The sequence below is a fragment of the Equus quagga genome, chromosome 2 (genome assembly GCF_021613505.1).
Source record: "Equus quagga isolate Etosha38 chromosome 2, UCLA_HA_Equagga_1.0, whole genome shotgun sequence".
NCBI classification, from domain to species: domain Eukaryota; kingdom Metazoa; phylum Chordata; class Mammalia; order Perissodactyla; family Equidae; genus Equus; species Equus quagga.
In genome coordinates, this window is record NC_060268.1 from 117,388,605 (window position 1) to 117,408,171 (window position 19,567).

At 42.0% G+C, this 19,567-nt stretch overlaps 1 protein-coding gene across 2 annotated transcripts in view; it reads left to right on the plus strand.

The window, feature by feature from the left end:
• The window catches only part of URB2 (URB2 ribosome biogenesis homolog), a 33,912-nt gene extending 19,655 nt beyond the window's left edge, over window positions 1–14,257 (plus strand). For both annotated transcript variants that reach the window (XM_046650226.1, XM_046650233.1), the window contains 3 exons: window positions 6,945–7,032; window positions 9,721–9,860; window positions 13,655–14,257. In XM_046650226.1, coding sequence (XP_046506182.1) covers window positions 6,945–7,032; window positions 9,721–9,860; window positions 13,655–13,852 — 426 coding nt within the window. In that variant the 3' untranslated portion in view covers window positions 13,853–14,257. The remainder of the gene's footprint in view (window positions 1–6,944; window positions 7,033–9,720; window positions 9,861–13,654) is intronic.
• The last annotated feature ends 5,310 nt before the right edge of the window (window positions 14,258–19,567 follow it).

Sequence of the window (19,567 nt, forward strand, 5' to 3'; positions counted from 1 at the left end):
GGTTTTTTTTTTTTTTTTTTTTTTATTAATGTTATGATGGATTACAAGCTTGTGAAATTTCAGTTGTACATTTTTGTTAGTCATGTTGTGGGTACACCACTTCCCCCTCCGAACCCTCCCCCCACCCCCCCTTTTCCCTGGTAACCACCGATCAGATCTCCTTCTCAATATACTAATTTCCACCTATGAGTGGAGTCATATAGAGTTCGTCTTTCTCTGACTGACTTATTTCGCTTAACATAATGCCCTCGAGGTCCATCCACATTGTTGTGAATGGGCCAATTTCGTCTTTTTTTATGGCTGAGTAGTATTCCATTGTGTATATATACCACATCTTCTTTATCCAATCATCAGTTTCTGGGCATGTAGGCTGGTTCCACGTCTTGGCTATTGTAAATAATGCTGCGATGAACATAGGGGTGCAACGGACTCTTGAGATACCTGATATCAGGTTCTTAGGATAGATACCCAGTAATGGGATGGCTGGGTCATAGGGTATTTCTATTTTTAACTTTTTGAGAAATCTCCATACTGTTTTCCATAGTGGCTGTACCAGTTTGCATTCCCACCAACAGTGTATGAGGGTTCCTCTTTCTCCACAACCTCTCCAACATTTGTCGTTCTTGGTTTTGGATGTTTTTGCCAATCTAACGGGGGTAAGGTGATATCTTAGTGTAGTTTTGATTTGCATTTCCCTGATGATTAGCGATGATGAACATCTTTTCATGTGTCTATTGGCCATATTCATATCTTCTTTTGAGAAATGTCTGTTCATGTCCTCTGCCCATTTTTTGATCGGGTTGTTTTTTTTTTGTTGTTAAGCAGTGTGAGTTCTTTGTATATTATGGAGATTAACCCTTTGTCGGATAAGTGGCTTGTAAATATTTTTTCCCAATTAGTGAGCTGTTTTTTTGTTTCAATTCTGTTTTCCCTTGCCTTGAAGAAGCTCTTTAGTCTGATGAAGTCCCATTTGTTTATTCTTTCTATTGTTTCCCTCAACTGAGGAGTTACAGTGTCCGAAAAGATTCTTTTGAAACTGATGTCAAAGAGTGTACTGCCTATATTCTCTTCCAAAAGACTTATTGTCTCAGGCCTAATCTTTAGGTCTTTGATCCATTTTGAGTTTATTTTGGTGTGTGGTGAAAAAGAATGGTCGATTTTCAATCTTTTGCATGTGGCTGTCCAGTTTTCCCAGCACCATTTGTTGAAGAGACTTTCTTTTCTCCATTGTAGGCCCTCTGCTCCTTTGTCGAAGATTAGCTGTCCATAGATGTGTGGTTTTATCTCTGGACTTTCAATTCTGTTCCATTGATCTGTGGACCTGTTTTTGTACCAGTACCATGCTGTTTTGATCACTGTAGCTTTGTAGTATGTTTTGAAATCGGGGATTGTGATTCCGCCGGCTTTGTTTTTCTTGCTCAGGATTGCTTTAGCAATTCGCGGTCTTTTGTTGCCCCATATGAATTTTAGGATTCTTTGTTCAATTTCTGTGAAGAATGTTCTTGGGATTCTGATTGGGATAGCATTGAATCTGTAGATTGCTTTAGGTAATATGGACAGTTTAACTATGTTTATTCTTCCAATCCATGTGCATGGAATGTCTTTCCATCTCTTTATGTCGTCGTCAATTTCTTTCAAGAAAGTCTTGTAGTTTTCATTGTATAGATCCTTCACTTCCTTGGTTAAATTTATCCCAAGGTATTTTATTCTTTTCGTTGCGATTGTGAATGGGATTGAGTTCTTGAGTTCTTTTTCTGTTAGTTCATTGTTAGTGTATAGAAATGCTACTGATTTATGTATGTTGATTTTATACCCTGCTACTTTGCTGTAGTTGTTGATTATTTCTAATAGTTTTTCTATGGATTCTTTGGGGTTTTCTATATATAAGATCATGTCGTCTGCAAACAGTGAGAGTTTTACTTCTTCATTGCCTATTTGGATTCCTTTTATTTCTTTTTCCTGCCGAATTGCTCTGGCCAACACCTCCAGTACTATGTTGAATAGGAGTGGTGAAAGTGGGCACCCTTGTCTTGTTCCTGTCCTCAGAGGGATGGCTTTCAGTTTTTGTCCATTGAGTATGATGTTGGCTGTGGGTCTGTCATATATGGCCTTTATTATGTTGAGGTACTTTCCTTCTATACCCATTTTATTGAGGGTTTTTATCATAAATGGGTGTTGGATCTTGTCGAATGCTTTCTCTGCATCTATTGAGAAGATCATGTGGTTTTCGTTTTTCATTTTGTTGATGTAGTGTATCACGTTGATTGACTTGCGGATGTTGAATCATCCCTGTGTCCCTGGTATAAATCCCACTTGATCATGGTGTATAATCTTTTTGATGTATTGCTGTATTCGGTTTGCCAAAATTTTGTTGAGGATTTTTGCATCTGTGTTCATCAGTGATATCGGCCTGTAGTTCTCCTTCTTTGTGTTGTCCTTGTCAGGTTTGGGTATCAGAGTGATGTTGGCTTCATAGAATGTGTTAGGGAGTACTCCATCTTCCTCAATTTTCTGGAATAGATTGAGAAGAATAGGTATTAAGTCTTCTTTGAATGTTTGGTAAAATTCTCCAGAGAAGCCATCTGGTCCTGGACTCTTATTTTTGGGGAGGTGTTTGATTACCGTTTCTATTTCCTTATTTGTGATTGGCCTATTCAGATTCTCCATTTCTTCCTGATTCAGTTTGGGGAGATTGTAGGAGTCTAGGAATTTGTCCATTTCTTCCAGGTTGTTCAATTTGTTGGCATATAGTTTTTCATAGTATTCTCTTATGATCCCTTGTATTTCATTGGTATCTGTTGTGATTTCTCCTCTCTCATTCCTAATCTTATTTATTTGCGATTTCTCTCTTCTTTTCTTGGTGAGTCTGGCTAAAGGTTTGTCGATTTTGTTAATTTTTTCAAAGAACCAACTCTTTGTTTCATTGATCCTTTCTATTGTCTTTTTTGTTTCAATATCGTTTATTTCTGCTCTTATTTTTATTATTTCCCTCCTTCTACTGACTCTGGGCTTTGTTTGTTCTTCTTTTTCTAGTTCTGTTGGGTGTCATTTGAGGTTGCTTATGTGAGCCTTTTCTTGTTTAGTGAGGTGAGCCTGTATTGTGATGAATTTCCCCCTTAGAACTGCTTTTGCTGCATCCCAAATGATTTGGTATGTCATGTTCTCATTTTCATTTGTCTCCAGATAATATTTGATTTCTTCTTTAATTTCTTCAATGATCCATTGTTTGTTCAGAAGCGTGTTGTTTAGTCTCCACATGTTTGCACCTTTCTCTGCTTTTTTCTTGTAGTTGATTTCTAGTTTCATAGCATTATGATCAGAAAAGATTCTTGATATTATTTCAACTCTCATGTATTTATTGATGTTTGCTTTGTTTCCCAAAATATGGTCAATGCTTGAGAATCTTCCATGTGCACTTGAGAAGAATGTGTAACCTGCTGTTTTTGGATGAAGTGTTCTATATATATCTATTAAGTCCATCTGGTCTAATTTTTCATTTAATTCTATTATTTCCTTGTTGATTTTCAGTCTGGATGTTCTGTCCATTGGTGTTAATGGTGTGTTGAGGTCCCCTACTATTATTGTATTGTTGTTGATGTCTTCTTTTAGTTCTATTAAGAGTTGCTTTACAAATTTTGGTGCTCCTGTGTTGGGTACGTATATATTTATAAGTGTTATGTCTTCTTGGTGGAGAGTCCCTTTTATCATTATATACTGTCCCTCTTTGTCTTTATCTGTTTTGCTTTGAAGTCTACCTTGTCTGATATTAGTATAGCGACACCTGCTTTCTTTTGTTCATTATTAGCTTGGAGTCTTGTTCTCCATCCCTTCACTCTGAGTCTGTGTTTGTCTTTGGGGCTGAGGTGTGTTTCCTGGAGGCAGCATATTGTTGGGTCTTGTTCTTTGATCCATCCTGCCACTCTGTGTTTTTTGATTGGGAAGTTCAATCCATTTACATTTAGAGTGATTATTGAGATGTGGGGGCCTACCACTACCACTTTATGTCTCGTTTTCTGGTTTTCTTCAGTTTCCTTTGTTTCTCGTCCCATGGTTTAATCTGTTCTGATGAAGAGCTGCTACTCTCTGTTGTTGTCCTTCTACTTATCTCCTCTGCTCTTGGTTTTGTAGCCCCTTTCCTTTTTTGGATTTTTCAGGAATGAGGGTTTTCCTGAGGATTTCCTGAAGAGGAGGTTTTGTGGCAATGAACTCCCTTAATTTTTGTTTATCTGGGAAAGTTTTTATTTCTCCATCGTATTTGAAGGATATTTTCGCTGGGTAGAGAATTGTCGGCTGTAGGTTTTTGTCCTTCAGATTTTTGAATATATCATTCCACTCTCTTCTAGCCTGTGAGGTTTCTGCTGAGAAATCTGCTGATAGCCTGATGGGAGGTTCCTTTGTAGGTTAGTTTCTTTTGCCTGGCTATCCTTAGTATTTTCTCCTTGTCATTGACTTTTGCTAGCTTCACTACTATATGCCGTGGGGTTGGTCTTCTTGCATTGATAAAGTTTGGAGATCTATTGGCTTCTGTCACCTGAAGATCCATCTCTCTCACCAGATTTGGGAAGTTCTCGGCCATTATTTCTTTGAATAGGCTTTCTGCCCCTTTCTCTTTCTCTTCTCCCTCTGGTATACCTATAGTCCTTACGTTGCATCTCCTTATTGTGTCTGATAATTCTCGGAGAGTTTCTTCATTTCTTTTTAGTCTTACTTCTCTCTCCTTCTCTGCCTGCAGCATTTCTGTATCCCCATCTTCCAGATTGCTAATTCTTTCCTCCATATTATCGGCCCTACTGTTCAGTGCATCTAGATTTTTCTTAATCTCCTCTATTGTGTTCTTCATTTCCAGTATTTCTGTTTGGCTCTTCTTTATCGTATCAAACTCTTTTGTGACATAGCTGCTGAACTCGTTGAGTTGTCTATCTGAATTCTCTCTTAACTCATTGAGTATTTTAATGATGGCTGTTTTGAAGTCATCGTCATTTAGGTTATATATCTCATTTTCTTTGGGATTGTTTTCTGTGTATTTGTTATTTTCCATCTGTTCTGGAGATTTAATGTATTTTTTCATATTGCTTGATGTTGTTGATTTGTGCCTCCGCATAGAGATAGAGTTTAGTTGTCCTTCCACTTGTTTCTGCTGGTGTGGTGGGGGAGCAGCTGTTTATACTGCACCAACCAGGAACCCTATCCACAGTTGCTAACTGGGTCTGGGCCCCTCCTCGTAGTCACAGTGGTCCTTTGGATTCCCTCTTCTGCTGTGGGGGCTGTCACGGTGGGGCTTCAGGCTGCTGGTGCCTACTGTTGCAGCCCACCTAGACGTGCTCCCTCCTTGGGGTCTGCAACGGTGTTATGGGCTTTTCCAGCAGCCAGGGGTAGGATCACTTATATTTGCTGCTCCGTCACTGTCGGCACCCACAAAATCTCACTTGTCCACTATGGGTCGCAGCAGAGCTATTGGCATCTTCTACAGTCTGTGGTTAGCTCGCCTAGCTATGCTACTTTTGTCCCGGGGTCTTCCAGCCTTGTGGCTGCCAGATGGGTGCTCTCTACTAGTGCTGTGCAGAGGCTTTCCCTGAGGCTGCCATGAGCCTGTAGGGTTTCCCCCTAGGCTACGGAGCTGGGTCGCTGGAACTCCACCCAGCCCCAGTCCTGTTCCCCAGGAACTCGGGGAGCCCTTTGCCCTGTCTGGGGGATAGCCGAAGATCCTGATTTCAGTAGTAGCTGGTCAGCTGCTGCCCTGCCTGATATTCTCCTCTCCGGGACCCTCCTGGTGTTGTGGATGCTGGGTGTGGCCCCTCCGCTAATGGCAAACAGAGAGTTTTGTCTGCTGCCTGGGCGGAACTCTGGAGCTTCCCCTCCGGGGCATGGAGCCGGCCTCTGGAGCTTCACCCAGCCCCAGTCCTCTCTGAGATCTCCGGCAATCCCTTTCCCCACCGTGCAGTCAGTGGTAGCCAGGGGGCCGCCGTACCCTCAGTGATTCTCTCTGGGACCCTCTGGGTGCTGTGAACACTAGGCGGGATCTCCCCGCCAATGGTGGGGCGAGACTCTCCCCGTGGGCTCAGGTGTGTAACTCTAGAGTTTCCCTCTGCATTTAGGAGTAATTGCAGGGGGTTTAGGTAGGGTTCTGGTCACCTGTTTCCACCGTCGCTCCTCTGGTGTGTGCTCACTCCTGCCCTAGGTGTGTGTTGATCTTCTGGGGGCGTTCGTTGGAAGAAAGCCACTTGCAGGTACTAGGCTGTTTGGTCGGGGTCGGAGAGTTTTCACCTATCTCCACCTCCTCCCGGAGGGAAGTCCGTCCGCCTTCCGATGTATAGTCACGTGGGTCTCTCAGACGTCCTGAGATGCTGTCTGGATATCCTTTGTTAAGCGATGAGTGTCCAAATAATTGTAGACTCGAAGGGGGAGAGACAAAGAGGAGTACTCACGGCGCCATCTTGGATCCTCTCTCACGTTTTATAATTTTAATATCATTTTTCAAGATAAAGTCTCAGCCAGACATTTTCATCACTAAAAAATGAGAAGTTTTGATCCTCATTTTAAATGAATTTGCTTTGTGTAATCTTTTTTCCAGTGCCAATTATAGTTGAATACTTTGGTTACTGTTCCTTTTATTATTTATTTCTACTCATTTCCAGAATGCACTAGTAACAGTTAAAGTAAAAGACACAAATTCAGCAAATTCTAAACTAGGATTGCTTCATTTGAATCCTAAAGTTATGCAACATGGAATCCCTACCCTAACCCATTGAAACAGATGCTGAAGAGTCAAGTAAGGTGAGTGAGCAATTTCTCCAGAATGTCTAGGCAAAAAGAAGTTGCCACAACTGTTTTGAGTATCTTGATAGGTAAGGTTAAGAAGGATAAATATGAGCTCCTTTAAAGTAGAAGATCTTGAAATAAACAATTACTTACACGTTTTTATATTCTTTTGTCTTTTATTACAGGTTATGCTGAAAGCCATCCCTTCTTTCTTGAACTGTTTCAATAAGTTGGTGTTTTCAGTTATGCATGAAGGGCGGCAGAAGGACAAAGGTAATTCAGAGTAATAGTATCAGATGCGCAGTATCAAGTATGTTCATCTTGTGGTAGCTCTCACTACATATGTTACTGAACCACCCAGTTGAGTTTAAATAAGAAAAATACTCAGATCATTGGATGAATACTCAATACAATTTTTAAAAAAAATTTCAAACTGTCACCTTCTTTTCCTGTATCCAAAACAGTGAATGCATTTGCCATCTCCTGATTGAAATAGTTATTTTCCTGGGGGGAAAAAGTGGCTAGATTCAGGAATATTTACGCTCATATAAAGGGGATATAAAATTGACTGCAATCCCATTCTTGCCCTTAAGGAGTTTGTAATTTAATAGGAGAGATTACAAAGGAATGGGCAGTTATGGAGCCATCGCCTTTTATAGAAGGAATGAGTTCCTGGACTCACCAGTCCAGCCTCATCTTGGCAAGGTTATATTTGTTTACCAATGAAGCAAACTGCCACATGACAATAGCATGAATTATGTGTACAGCTTATTTTTCAGCCTTGAAGTTTGTTGGTTTTTGCTAAATTTCTAATTTGAGGGAGATTCTTATTATCTAGAAATTTGCATATAAAGTGAGACTGTCTGTATTGCACTATTTCAAATCTGCATAGCATGGAACAGCCTCGTACCATGTGATGTGCTCTGCACGAAGATAGGGTATCTGGTGGGATGCTCTGGGACCACAAAGGAGTGGTTTACAGCTCAATTTGGAGGTTGTCAGGGAGAACCTGTGGCAGGCTAGAAATATATGAGTTGTACCCAACTTCTCTGCCAGTGTGAATCAGTTTAATAGGTTGAGACTTGTAGATTTAAGCAATAGCTACTTAAAACAATTAACTTTTGAGAAAAGAGAAGGAATGTAGTTGACCCTTAATTATAATTCCCAAATTACTCTGCCTGGTTTTGGGATCAGTCAGTGGCACAGTTAGGTATTTCACCTTCTCCCATGCCTAGTGCAGAGCACGTGTCAATGTAATGTTGTGAATATATTTGGGGGCAGGATTGGGAAGCAGATTCCCTCTCCCAAGCTAGCCTACGTCAGTTGATGGTGGCTACCTACGATTCTGTTTTGAGGCCTCTAGGGTCGAGTCTGAGCTCAGCAAGAAAGAATCCCTATTCCAGCTGGTGTTGTCTGCCTAGACAGGAGATGGGAAATGTCCACGTAGGGGGCTGCCCTGGCCCAGGCCTCGCTGAGCAGTGGTGGAGCAGAGCCCTTTGCACACCCTGCCACAGGTGTGTCCTACATGTAGTTGTAAATGTGTCCTTTGTCATGTGTTCTGAGGAAGTGTGAGGACACGTTCCACATGAGTAGTTCTGTGCTACATCCATTTTGGCATGGCTCGGTCACCTCCAGTCTGCCAAGATTTAGTTCTCTGGTGTATTCATGGCTTAACTGAGTAGAGTTTTAACTATTTACTCTCCTTTTGTTGGTATCTAATGCACTCTTTAATGACCACATATTAAATCTGTGGCTGAAGTAATAAATGCCAGATATTCATGTTGTGAACTGCATGTGTATGTTGAGCAGTCTGAAAATAGAGAAGAAATGGTACATGTTAGATATTAAAGTGCTTCTTGGTGAAGTGTATTACCTGTTGAAATGTCCAGTGAGTGTTAGCAGTTCACATAATTTCATAAAATTACAGTGATCTAGAAAAATTGCATATATGCAAGATGTTTGTATGTATATTCAAGGTAAAAAAAAAAGACATTGTGCATTCTAAAAATCAAGTTTTTATATATGATATATGTGTAACAAACTGTATCTGTTTAAAATACACAATTTAATGAGTTTTGATAGGTAAATACATGCGGGAAACCACCACCACAGTCAAAATACAGGACTTTTGCATCATCCCCAAAACTGTCCGCTTGCAGTCCATTTCTCCCCCTGGCCCCAGCCCACCACTGATCTGCTTTTTGTCACTGTACATGTGTTTTCATTTTCTGGAATTTTATGAAAATGGGTATATCACTATGCTGAATGAAAGCTGGGGAGGTGCTCTGGCATATGCTGGGGTTCCCCACCTGGGGTCTGTTGTGAAGGCCTCAGGAGCAGGTGTAAACTGGGCTGTGGGCACATTTGAGGCTGTTAGAATTCTTGAGAGGAGTTTATTAAGAAGAGCCTGGATGGTCCTGGCACCTTAAAGTAGAAAGAACTAGGAATCAGAAATAAATCTGGGAAGACAGGAGGATATCTAGTGATGATAATTGAGTCTTATATCTATCTGCCTATAAAGGAAAAGTTCTGCACAATTTCTGAAACTTAAGGAGGCAAAGACATAATTAGGCCATCTTATCTGTCAAATCATATGATGTCAAAACTCATTTTTTTAAGATAATGTTCCATTTTTTCCCCCATTTTAAGCCTTCCTTGTAGAGATCAATTTCCTTTTTAAATACAAGAACAATCCTAGATGTTTTCCTAAAAATCTTGGTTACCGTACTCTTAAAAAAAAACCCCATGTACTCGAGTATTTTAAGTGTTCTTTTTGTAAGAGAGATAAATATTTGGATATATCATCTCTTCCCTCATTCTGTCTTCAAATTAGCCAATTAAAGAGTCTGGGAAAAGATGGAAGGTTTGAATATCTTTAGACTGTATTAAAAGTATAAAATTAGAAGAGTTAAAATGCACTGTTTTTGAACTAATTGCTTTGGAAACACTTTGCTTCTGTAGGAAGCACAGATGACCTGATGGTGGTTCTAGACTGTGCCCGCCTAGTGGGAAGGATGTACAGCCACATCGCAGCCCGGGCTGAAGAGTTCACAGTGTTTTCCCCCTTTATGGTGGCCCAGTATGTGACGGAGGCACAGAAGGTAAACCAAGCTGACTGTCTCTCATCACGTGCTTTCATTTACAGCCGTTTATAGCAGGACTTCTCAACCAAGGGGGCAAGTGACATTTTGGGCCTGATCATCCTCTGTTGTGGGCTGTTCTGTATATCTTCCGGTGTTGAGCAGCACCCTGTAGGGTTATTGCAAAGACTGAACAAAGTGACATTCACAGGGCTGGCAGTGGCCTAGTACCTAGGAGGTGCTCAGTCACTGTTAGATCTTTCTTCTTGCACCAGCCCAAACCTCAGGCTCCTGAGTAATAAGGGAGGTGAAATGTTACCCAGGTCCAAGAACAGGAACTCTCACAGGACTGGGTCTAATGGCAACCAGGAAGAGGGGTCCTGGGTCCCCTCAGCAGCAGGAGTTCATGGATCTCTACTCTTTTTTTTTGAGGAAGGTTAACCCGGAGCTTACTACTACCAATCCTCCTCTTTTTGCTGAGGAAGACTGGCCCTGAGCTAACATCTGTGCCCATCTTCCTCTGCTTTATATGTGGGATGCCTACCACAGCATGGCTGTTGCCAAGCCGTGCCACGTCCACACCTGGGATCTAAACTGGTGAACCCAGGCCACCAAGAAGTGGAACGTGTGCACTTAACCGCTGCACCACGGGGCCAGCCCCATGGATCTGTAGTCTTGGGATCTGTCGTGCATGTGACTCAGCTGCTCTCAGACACTCAAAGTGGATGACACAGTGGGGATACCTGCAGACTCATTCAGCTAGATTAAATAGAAATACTTTTGTCCTGTTTAGTCTGACTTTTGCCTCAGTATTCTGGATAATTGATTGTTCAACAGTGATCTCACTTTAGAATGTCACTGTGCTATTTTCAAAATTCCACAGGACCTGTGTGACTCATGTTGTGAGTTGACTACAGGACCACATACCTTACTTTGTTTAAATTAAATTTCAGAAGCTTCAAGGACAGTGTGTTCATGTGTATATCTGTCCACTTGCACATGGGTAGATATACATTTATGTTGTATATATCTCTCTCCATAGAGTACCCCCCCTTTGTAAACCTTCTAAGAATAATGTTAAAACCCCTGGTAAACATGTTATGTTAGTGATGTCAGCATTTCTCAAGGGAGATTAGGCTGCATGGGCTTCCTCAGAAAATCTGGTGTTGCATTAGCTTTCTTCCTGACCCTGTAACAGGATGAATCTGTCACTAAGTAATTTTCAAACCCACTGGCACTGCTCACGTCAGCCAGTGGAGATGCCAGTCATATGGGCGGACAGTTGGTCCAGTGGGGACTGGGGGAAATGCTGCAGGAGGCAGCCTGGCCTCATGGCGTGCGCTGGGTCCTCACCAGGCTCTCTGTGTGTAAGGGCTGCTGCAGCACACAGAGACCCTCACAAATCATTCTTTGAATGAGGTGTGGGCTTAGAGTTTGGTTTCCTTGGAATTATTTAGCATTTTAATAGAATCTTGATATTTCCTAAGCACTCGACTCATTAATATGTTAGCTTTTGCTGGAAGAAGACACTGGCGTATTTTCTGTTTCACTGAAGAATAAAAGGAAACATAGTAATATCATTTAACTGAGGGCCAAGAAGGAAGGCAGTAATTTGAACCCTTAAGTCACTAATTTTTATTCTGAGATTTACTTTATGAGAAGTCTCTGGTCTTTTGGCCCCATTATTCGTGTCTAATTTATGCTTATCAGTTGTTTTTAAATTTTAATCTTGAAAGCCATAGGCCTTGGGAAATATCTAAGGCTGCAGCATCCCAGAATCCATTGGCAGGGCAGTCCATGTTTTATCTTTCATTGTTTTAATTCAGTAATGAAGAAAATATTCCATATGCATTAGAGACATCTCCTGAGAGAGCCATAAATCTTTCTAGACTAGAAAGACACTTTTAAGTTTAATTAAATGCTAGATAGCAAGTGTAGCTGAGTGGATCTCCTTTGCCTTCCCTCGTGTATCTGTGGATGGGCTTTCAGTGGAGGTCTGTCGGAAGTTAGGGCCGATGGCCTGGTGAGACTGTGCTAGTGATGAGGAGCAGCGACTCCTACAGCTTTTGTTCCCTCCACACAGGACTGGGTCACAGTGGAGATGTGTCAGGGAAATTATAGTCACTTTTCTCTTCTGTTTTACCTGTAATCAAGTTGACAACTGTCCCTCTATGTTGATGGCTTAGAGTAAATAGTTTGCACTGCTCATCCTTCCTAAGGTCCTTGTAAGCTACTTGAGGAGGTTTTCCTTCATTGGCCTGTGATGTTTGTTGTAGAAATTGACTTTTTCCCTTGTTTTATAAATAAGTTGTCTGAAACATAAAGATGTGAAGTGGTTGTGTAGGTTTATGCTACTGGTTTTCCTGTTTCCCAGCAGACTCTCTGGTCTGTTCCACTAATGAGATAGCGTGTAAAGGAATCGTGAAGAGCGTGGGTCCTGGACTCAAACCAGGTTCAGATCTCAGTCGGCCACTGGGAAAGTGACTTCCCTGCTTTTTGCCTTTGGAAGTGGAATTGCTTGTTTAGTGAGTGATGATTAACTAAATGAATGAGCAGCAGCTTAAAAAGTCCTCACTCCACTAGGAAGATTCAGGACTTTTGTGTTTTGTTTTATTTTTTCTTCCTCTCCCTGATGCCTTACTGTGGAATCACGGACAACATTCCACCTTCAGTCCTTGTGTTCTTATCGTCTATAAAATAGTAAAATTTAAGAGGATGATCTGTCAGAAATTTTTTGAACTATCATGTGAAAGTGACCATAACTTTGAAGAATAGCATCATCTTAGGGACAGAAACAAATTGTCTCTTTAGGAATGTACCTCCCAGTGGTTGCCTTGGTGAATCAAACTCCCAGTTAATAAACTGTCTCCTCTCCAGAAGCTATGTGTTTGCAGAGAGCTATAACTCTTCTAGTTCATCAGGTTATTAACAAAGACTCAACCAATCCCAGGCCTGTCACCTGGAACCTTTCTGCTGCCTTTTGGTTTCAGCTACTGGGGTGTTAAGGCCGAAGCCTGAGTGGCTGTGGCAAATGGAATGGAGCCTACTCTCTTGGCCTTTTTGTCTAGATATTAGTCTGAATCTCTGATCTGAAAGTTTGTGTGCAATATCTGATATAGCCTAGTTGGAGCTGGACTGCCCATCCTTCCTGCTATGCCCCGGATTTTAGTTAACCCAGAATTTCAGGGAAGAAATGCATCTTTAGACACAGGAACCAATTCAGCCATCAGGGTCAGTTAGAAATTTAGGGCCCATTGTGCTATTGTTGACAGAAATGAAAAGATCTATTAAGTATAATCATAAATCACATCTGATGCTGGGTGATTTGATGTGGTCTAATTGCTAGTCTATCAGTGATCTGGAGGGCATCAGAGCCTGCCTAGCAGGAGGTGGGGTCAGTTGTGTGGTAAACACTGCAGCCGTTACCCCATGGTTAGTATAGCTTCCAGTGTGATTGACTGTCTGGAAGAATTTGACAGTGTGCAGGTGGCTCTTGTAAGAATTTCAGATTTGAAGATTCCACTTTTTAAATCTCCCTAGTAAACACAGAGGCATCACTTACTGAATAGCAAAGCTACCCCTGTGATTTTGTGATGTTTTATTCCAGGTTTTTGTTCACTTGAGTTGGCTTCTATTTCCCCAAAATACAAACGTTTAACATATGAATATTCAGTTATTTAAGTTATGTGCAAAATGGTATTTTAAAAGGAGTGTCTTTTCTCAAACTGGAGGCTGAAGTTGGAATTCCTTTTCAGGTTTCCCAGGCCTTAGTCCCTGCTTGTTTGCTCTTACAGAGGTTTGTCCTCCTTTCCTAGGTTACCTTGTATCCGGCGGTGAAAGGCCTTCTGCAGGAGGGCATCTACCTCATCCTGGACCTCTGCATTGAACCAGACATCCAGTTCCTACGGGTCGCACTGCAGCCAGGAGTGAGAGACATCTTTAAGGAGCTGTACAATGATTACGTGAAGTATCACAAGGCAAAACACGAAGGAGAGAAGAGATACACCGTCTAAGGCTGCAGCTTTACAGAGGTGCTGCCAGCAGTGCTGAGTGGCCTTGGCCCCCAGGCTTAAAGAGTGGAGAGTGAAAGACTTCAGATATTCTAATGTGCAGTGTTGGCATATGTGGAAAATCCTTTTCGGTTTATATAATTTAGATTTTATTGTCGTGTTTTTCAAACAGTATTTTTTAACGTCTTTTTATGCAGTAAGTATTGCAATAGAATCCTGAAAATAGACACTAGGATAAGGTGCATGCAGTAAAAAATTGCCAGATCTCTCTGATGGCCATTTCAAATGTCCAAATGTGGTTCTTGTCTCAATTCAGTGGTTTGGTTCCCCTCTCCCCACTAAGAACTATCTAGAACCTGTTTTTTACTTCAGATACATGGCTATATAATTAAATCGCTTTTAAATATCTTTGCCTTTTATATTCTTCAAGTAAGTGACATGGGAAGTATTCTTGAAATGCCACTTTTTCTGCCTTCTCTCTGAGTATACCTTCTGATGGGGCTGGAGAAAGTTAGAGCTTTGCTACCCCATGTCGGCTGAGGTGCCTGCTCTGGGCGGGGGTCGGGGCCCCTGGTGTGCAAGTAGATGCTCTTTAGGGCTCTGTTCTCCTACCTACTCTTCCTGCTTTAGCCTTCTAAAGTTTACTTTGGAATTTTTTTTCCTATTCAGTCTAAGAAATACTCTTAGTTGTTTTTACTTATTACCTAAGCAATGTATTTCATTATAGCAACCTCAGAAAATAAGAGGGAAAAAATTTTAGAAACCCTCCTAGCCCCAGCTACCCAGACAGCCTCTGCCACCTCCTTGGTGTGAGTTGTTTTCATCCCTTTACCGTGCATCTGTATATAGAGAGAGGTGTACATAAGGAAACATAGTTGCCACATTGGATTATAAATGCACTTTTGTTTTAGTTACCTAACTTTTTTCCCTATGTAATATTTCAATAACATCTTTGGGTATATAAAGACATTTGACATACTTTTTAATGGCTGAATAGTAGTCCATTGAGTAGATGTAGCTGTTTTATCTAATAAATCCTGCGTGGTTAGACATCAGGATCTGTCCAAGTTTCCTTTTATAGGCAGTGCTTTCAGCTGACTCTTCCCTTCTATCTTTATTTTCATAAGATGAATTCCCACAAGTTTTCAAAAAATTGCTTGTCAAAAATCCTTTCACTTTTTAATGATTTATATAAATATTGCCAAATTGCCCTCCGGAAAATGAACTAGTTTATTTTCCCACTAGTCAATCAACTTTAATATTACTGATTTTCTTTCCTTTTTTTTTAAGATTGGCACCTGTGCTAGCATCTGTTGCCAGTCTTTTCTTTTTTTTCTTCCTCTCCCCAAATCCCCCCCATACATAGTTGTATATGATTTTCTTTTTTTATGTTTCCTTGATAGAGAAATGTTATTTTGTTTTGAATTTCTTTAGTTACTAAGAGGTTGTACACTTTTCATATTTACCATTTTTATTTCTTATCTAAATTATGTTTACATATTTATGTTTGTTATGTAATATTAGCTTCTTTCTCAGTTGGGATATTTGCTTTCATTATTACTTACTGTCTTTGTGGAATTCATGTTGGATTTCTCCTGAAAATCCTTGTTTAGTCAGTCAAATTGTAGTCTTACATTATTTGAAGGATCATCCCTAAGGAAAAGGCTTTTTTCCATTACTTTTTCATGCATGTATGATTGGAACAGACAATATAAAGTGGATTTTTGGGCTATCTAAGAGAAATAGCCCATTTTTCATGGTCCAGATTTGATTTTCTTTCTTGCATTGGCTGACTGAGTCCGGGAGATGGTTCTGCTTTGCATGTGTTTTATCCATTTCCTTCCCTCTGTCTAGACAGTGTGTGTGTAGAAGCCTTCTAAGCTCTGGGGACCAGAAATGGATTCAGGTGGTCTGGCATCTTTGTGCTTAAGGCTCCGTATTGATGGAATTTTGTTTCTGTGCTGAATTCCCTGCAGGATCCTAAAACATGCTGATGACGTTATTTCTTGTTCACACCTGGGGATGGTATGTTGGAGGGAGCAGGTAACCTTTTAAGGTCACAGGCTGTAAATAGAGGTGGAATTAAAACCATGTTCTTGGTTTTACCCTTTTGGTCAAGTGCCAAGACAGGAGCGTCATGGGTCTGAGAGGCCCTCGTGGAATTGTGTTCATGACCGCCGGAGATTAGCAATAATTCATTTTCCCCTGCTTTTGGAGTGTTTGTGGAGTGCAGGCAGACATGGAGCAATTCTTCAGGCATCCGGATGGTGGCACTGCAGGGCCACAGCTGAAGGCCCCATGCTGCTTTGAAAAGGGAACTCAGAGACATCTGTCTATGGAGAGTTCGCAGCCTTTGGAGAAAGGGAATGAGGAAGAGAAGGCTGTTACTCCGTGTCCTTCTTGCACAGTTCAAATGTGCTATCTCTGAAGTATTCCCATTCTTGAGAAAGGCTGTCCTGATTTCCTTACAATCATTTCTATTTGAACTCTAAACCTTCAGGAAAGAATACTTTTCAACTCCATTTTGCTGATTAATAGGGAAGAGGAAGCATTTTTCTTAGTGGTAGTAATGGAAGCTATGCTGTGTTCATTTTTATTTTATTAGAGTAGACCTCACGGGCAAAGAGAGTTGGCCCGGGCCAGCTCTCTACATGGCAGATCAAGGGGCTTAGAGGTGACAGTGAAACACTGGGTTTGAGCGAAACCGCGTGAGACCTGCTGTGGCGCCAAACTCCTTTACACTGGATGGTCCATGTTACTCATTCATTTGACAAGTAGGTATCAGTTTCCTCTCTACTGTGCCGGCCACTGGGGCTGCAGTCCTGGTCTTTATGGAGCTTGCTTTCTGGCAGAAGTCACTGACAATGAGCCAGCAATCAAATAAGCATGATCATTGCAGAGGATGGTCACAGGGATGGGAAGCAAAGAAGACAAGTGCAGGACGGACTGGGAAAGGCCATCCTTGGGAGGTGACAATTGAGCTGAGACTTGCCTGAATGATAAGGAGCCAGCCATTCCAAAAGCAGGGACTTTCAGGAGGCCTGCACTGAATTCACTTGTGAGCCTCGTTTTGGCCGAAAACCTGAAAGGAGGGACAGATGTGACAAATTCAGGAGGAGAAAGGCTTAATGTGGGGGGCTCTGCCTGGGATGTGACTTTGCAGGGGCTGCTGTGGAGGTCCTGGATAGTAGAACATCAAGTGGCCCCAAAGAGAACACAGACGGCAAATTGCCCTATTCCCAGCCTTTACCTTCACCTCTACCCATGGACTACAGTGGATAGGTATTCACAGCCTGTCTTCCTCTGCAGCTTCCCAAGACGTGGACTCTCAACAAGAGCTTAACTCCTTTCTCGTCACAGCTTCCCTGCTGCTTATTTGTGAAAACTTTGCCCGATGCTAAGGAATGAATGAGGCTTAAGAAGAAAAGACATGTCAAGGAGAGCACGTGTGTACTTGGAAGGGATTTGGGCTGAAAGTTTTCATTTTTGCCTGGTTTCTCATTTTGATCTTCAAAATAGTTCATAGAGATTGCTTTGATCTTTGCCAATGTGCCAGGCTACAACCCTGTCTCTTTCTAATAAGCTTTATGCTTTGAGTCTTATAAAATCCACTGAAGAGGCAGCACTTCTATCGTTTTTGATTCTTCATTACCCCATGTGCTATCTTAACGCTCTTCCTTTCTCTGTCTCTTTTTAATTTCACTTTTCTTTCTAAAGGTCTCAGGTGTCTCTGTCGTTTTACTTTTTCAGCTCTTCCTTCCCTCCTCAGCCGGGATCTTACAGTTGTCTCTCTAATGAGTGTTAACTTCTGTTGCTCTGGACCATGGGCCCAAAGGAATCTTTGTCCCTTGTGTCCCTCCGGACACTACTGTTATCATCATGCGGCAGCGTCTACTCCCGTGCTGTCTCTCCGTTTGTGTCTGCAGCTCCCAGCCCTCCCCTCCCTGCTGGGGACTTCAGCTCTGTACCCAGTTTCCCTCTTGTTTGCTGCTGGCGTTCTCTGTAGCCTCAGCGTCCACACTGAGGATCCTCTGACACCCTGCCCCACATTTCCAGGAATGTCCACCTCTGTGCTCCTTCAGCCCTCAGTTTCTAATGTTAGGTCTCCCACTGGAGCCCCCTCGATCCAAGGAGCCAATGTCCCCTACCTTCTGTACCACCCAGTCTCCACCTGCCCTGTTATCCTTCTGCCCAGCTTGTTCCCTGTTGCCACCATGTCCAGAGATGCCCGTGGTGATCCTACCTCTCTCACTGCAGGGAAACAAGCGCTATTGCTGGAGAAAGTAATAAAATCTTGGTGATGGTTCTCCACAAGACCCTGTTCTCTCTCCTCAGCTCAGTCTGCCTGTTGGGAGCAAAGTCTCTTTTTCCATCAGAGGAAGAAGCATCCATGAGGTAGCATAGTTTGAGATATTGTAAGTTAGTGGTGATGGGGTTATTATAAAGGTTTTACTATGAAGTTGTGGTTGATTGTAGAAAATAAATCTTATGCATGAGAGAAAGAAAAAGGTTTGTAAAATCTCCATAATGAACACAACTGATATGAGAGGGAAAGGGTTCTCATGACAAAGGAGGACCGAAGGATGTGATTCAGCAGAAGTGGGCACCGACACGCTGTAGGCAGTGGGACCAGCTCAGCTGGTGCCTGCGATGAGAAATACACTCATAAAATGGGACTATGGAAGATCTAGCAAAGATTACCTGGCCAGATGCCACAGTGCTGATAAGCCCCCAGAGAAAGTGCTGGGGGAGACCATGCAAATAAATGTGTAGACGTGTGCCTAATAATCATCCTGGAGGACATGCCACACTTAGTTTTACCAGCTGTGGCCACTTTAAAGACCAGGATGATTGCCCTTGTCTGTATGATCATGGGTGCCCACAGCAGTCCAGGTCCAGTATTCATTCTCCAGGCATGCAGCATGTGCTGGTATTCTCTTTAAACCTTCTGTGAGGTTTTGTCACAGGGTAAATGAGTCAAACAAGCTTTTTCCAGTGTTCTAACCATATCCCTTCTGTCTCTCGAATCTCTATCACTTTGCTTTCTGTTACAGACACACAGAGAATACACTTAATCTAAAAAATGTGATTGTTGATCCTGTTATCCTCCCAAATTACCACCAGCCCCTTCTCTTGACAGTCAGCCAAATATAAGGAGTAGTCTGCATTTGTTGTTTGTACTTTGCTGTCATTTTATCCTAGTAATCCTCCCCATTGAAGCTGCCCTCTGAAAGATAATGGACTCGGTTTTAATCACCCAGGTCTTGGCTGTTTGGTCAGTTCCTGATTCATCTCTAGTCACCTTTAGCTTGTTTAGGCCCACCATTTCCTTTCTGACTTCTGTCTCTAGGGTCCCTGGTAGCTGCGATGCTCTTTCTTACCTTCACCAGCTCCTTTTTCTCTCCCTACCCTAAAACGCTGGTGTCCCTGAGGATCAGTCCTTGACAGTTCTCACTTGACCTTCTTGCTCTCCACCTCTTCGTTCCTCTGATGTCACCAGTTGCCTCTGTGCAAGTCCCTCTCAGACTTCCCAGTTTCTACTCATTGACTCACCCTGTCTTGTCTCAAATAGACAACTAGAGAGACAGAACTGGTTTCTCACTTTCAGTCTCCCAGTGTTGCTAACTCTGTCCTTTGGCTTCAGCTGTCATTACCAGCATCTATGTTGCTGTGCCAGCCCATCTTCCCTCCTTTCTCTTACTGCCTATGCTCATCCAT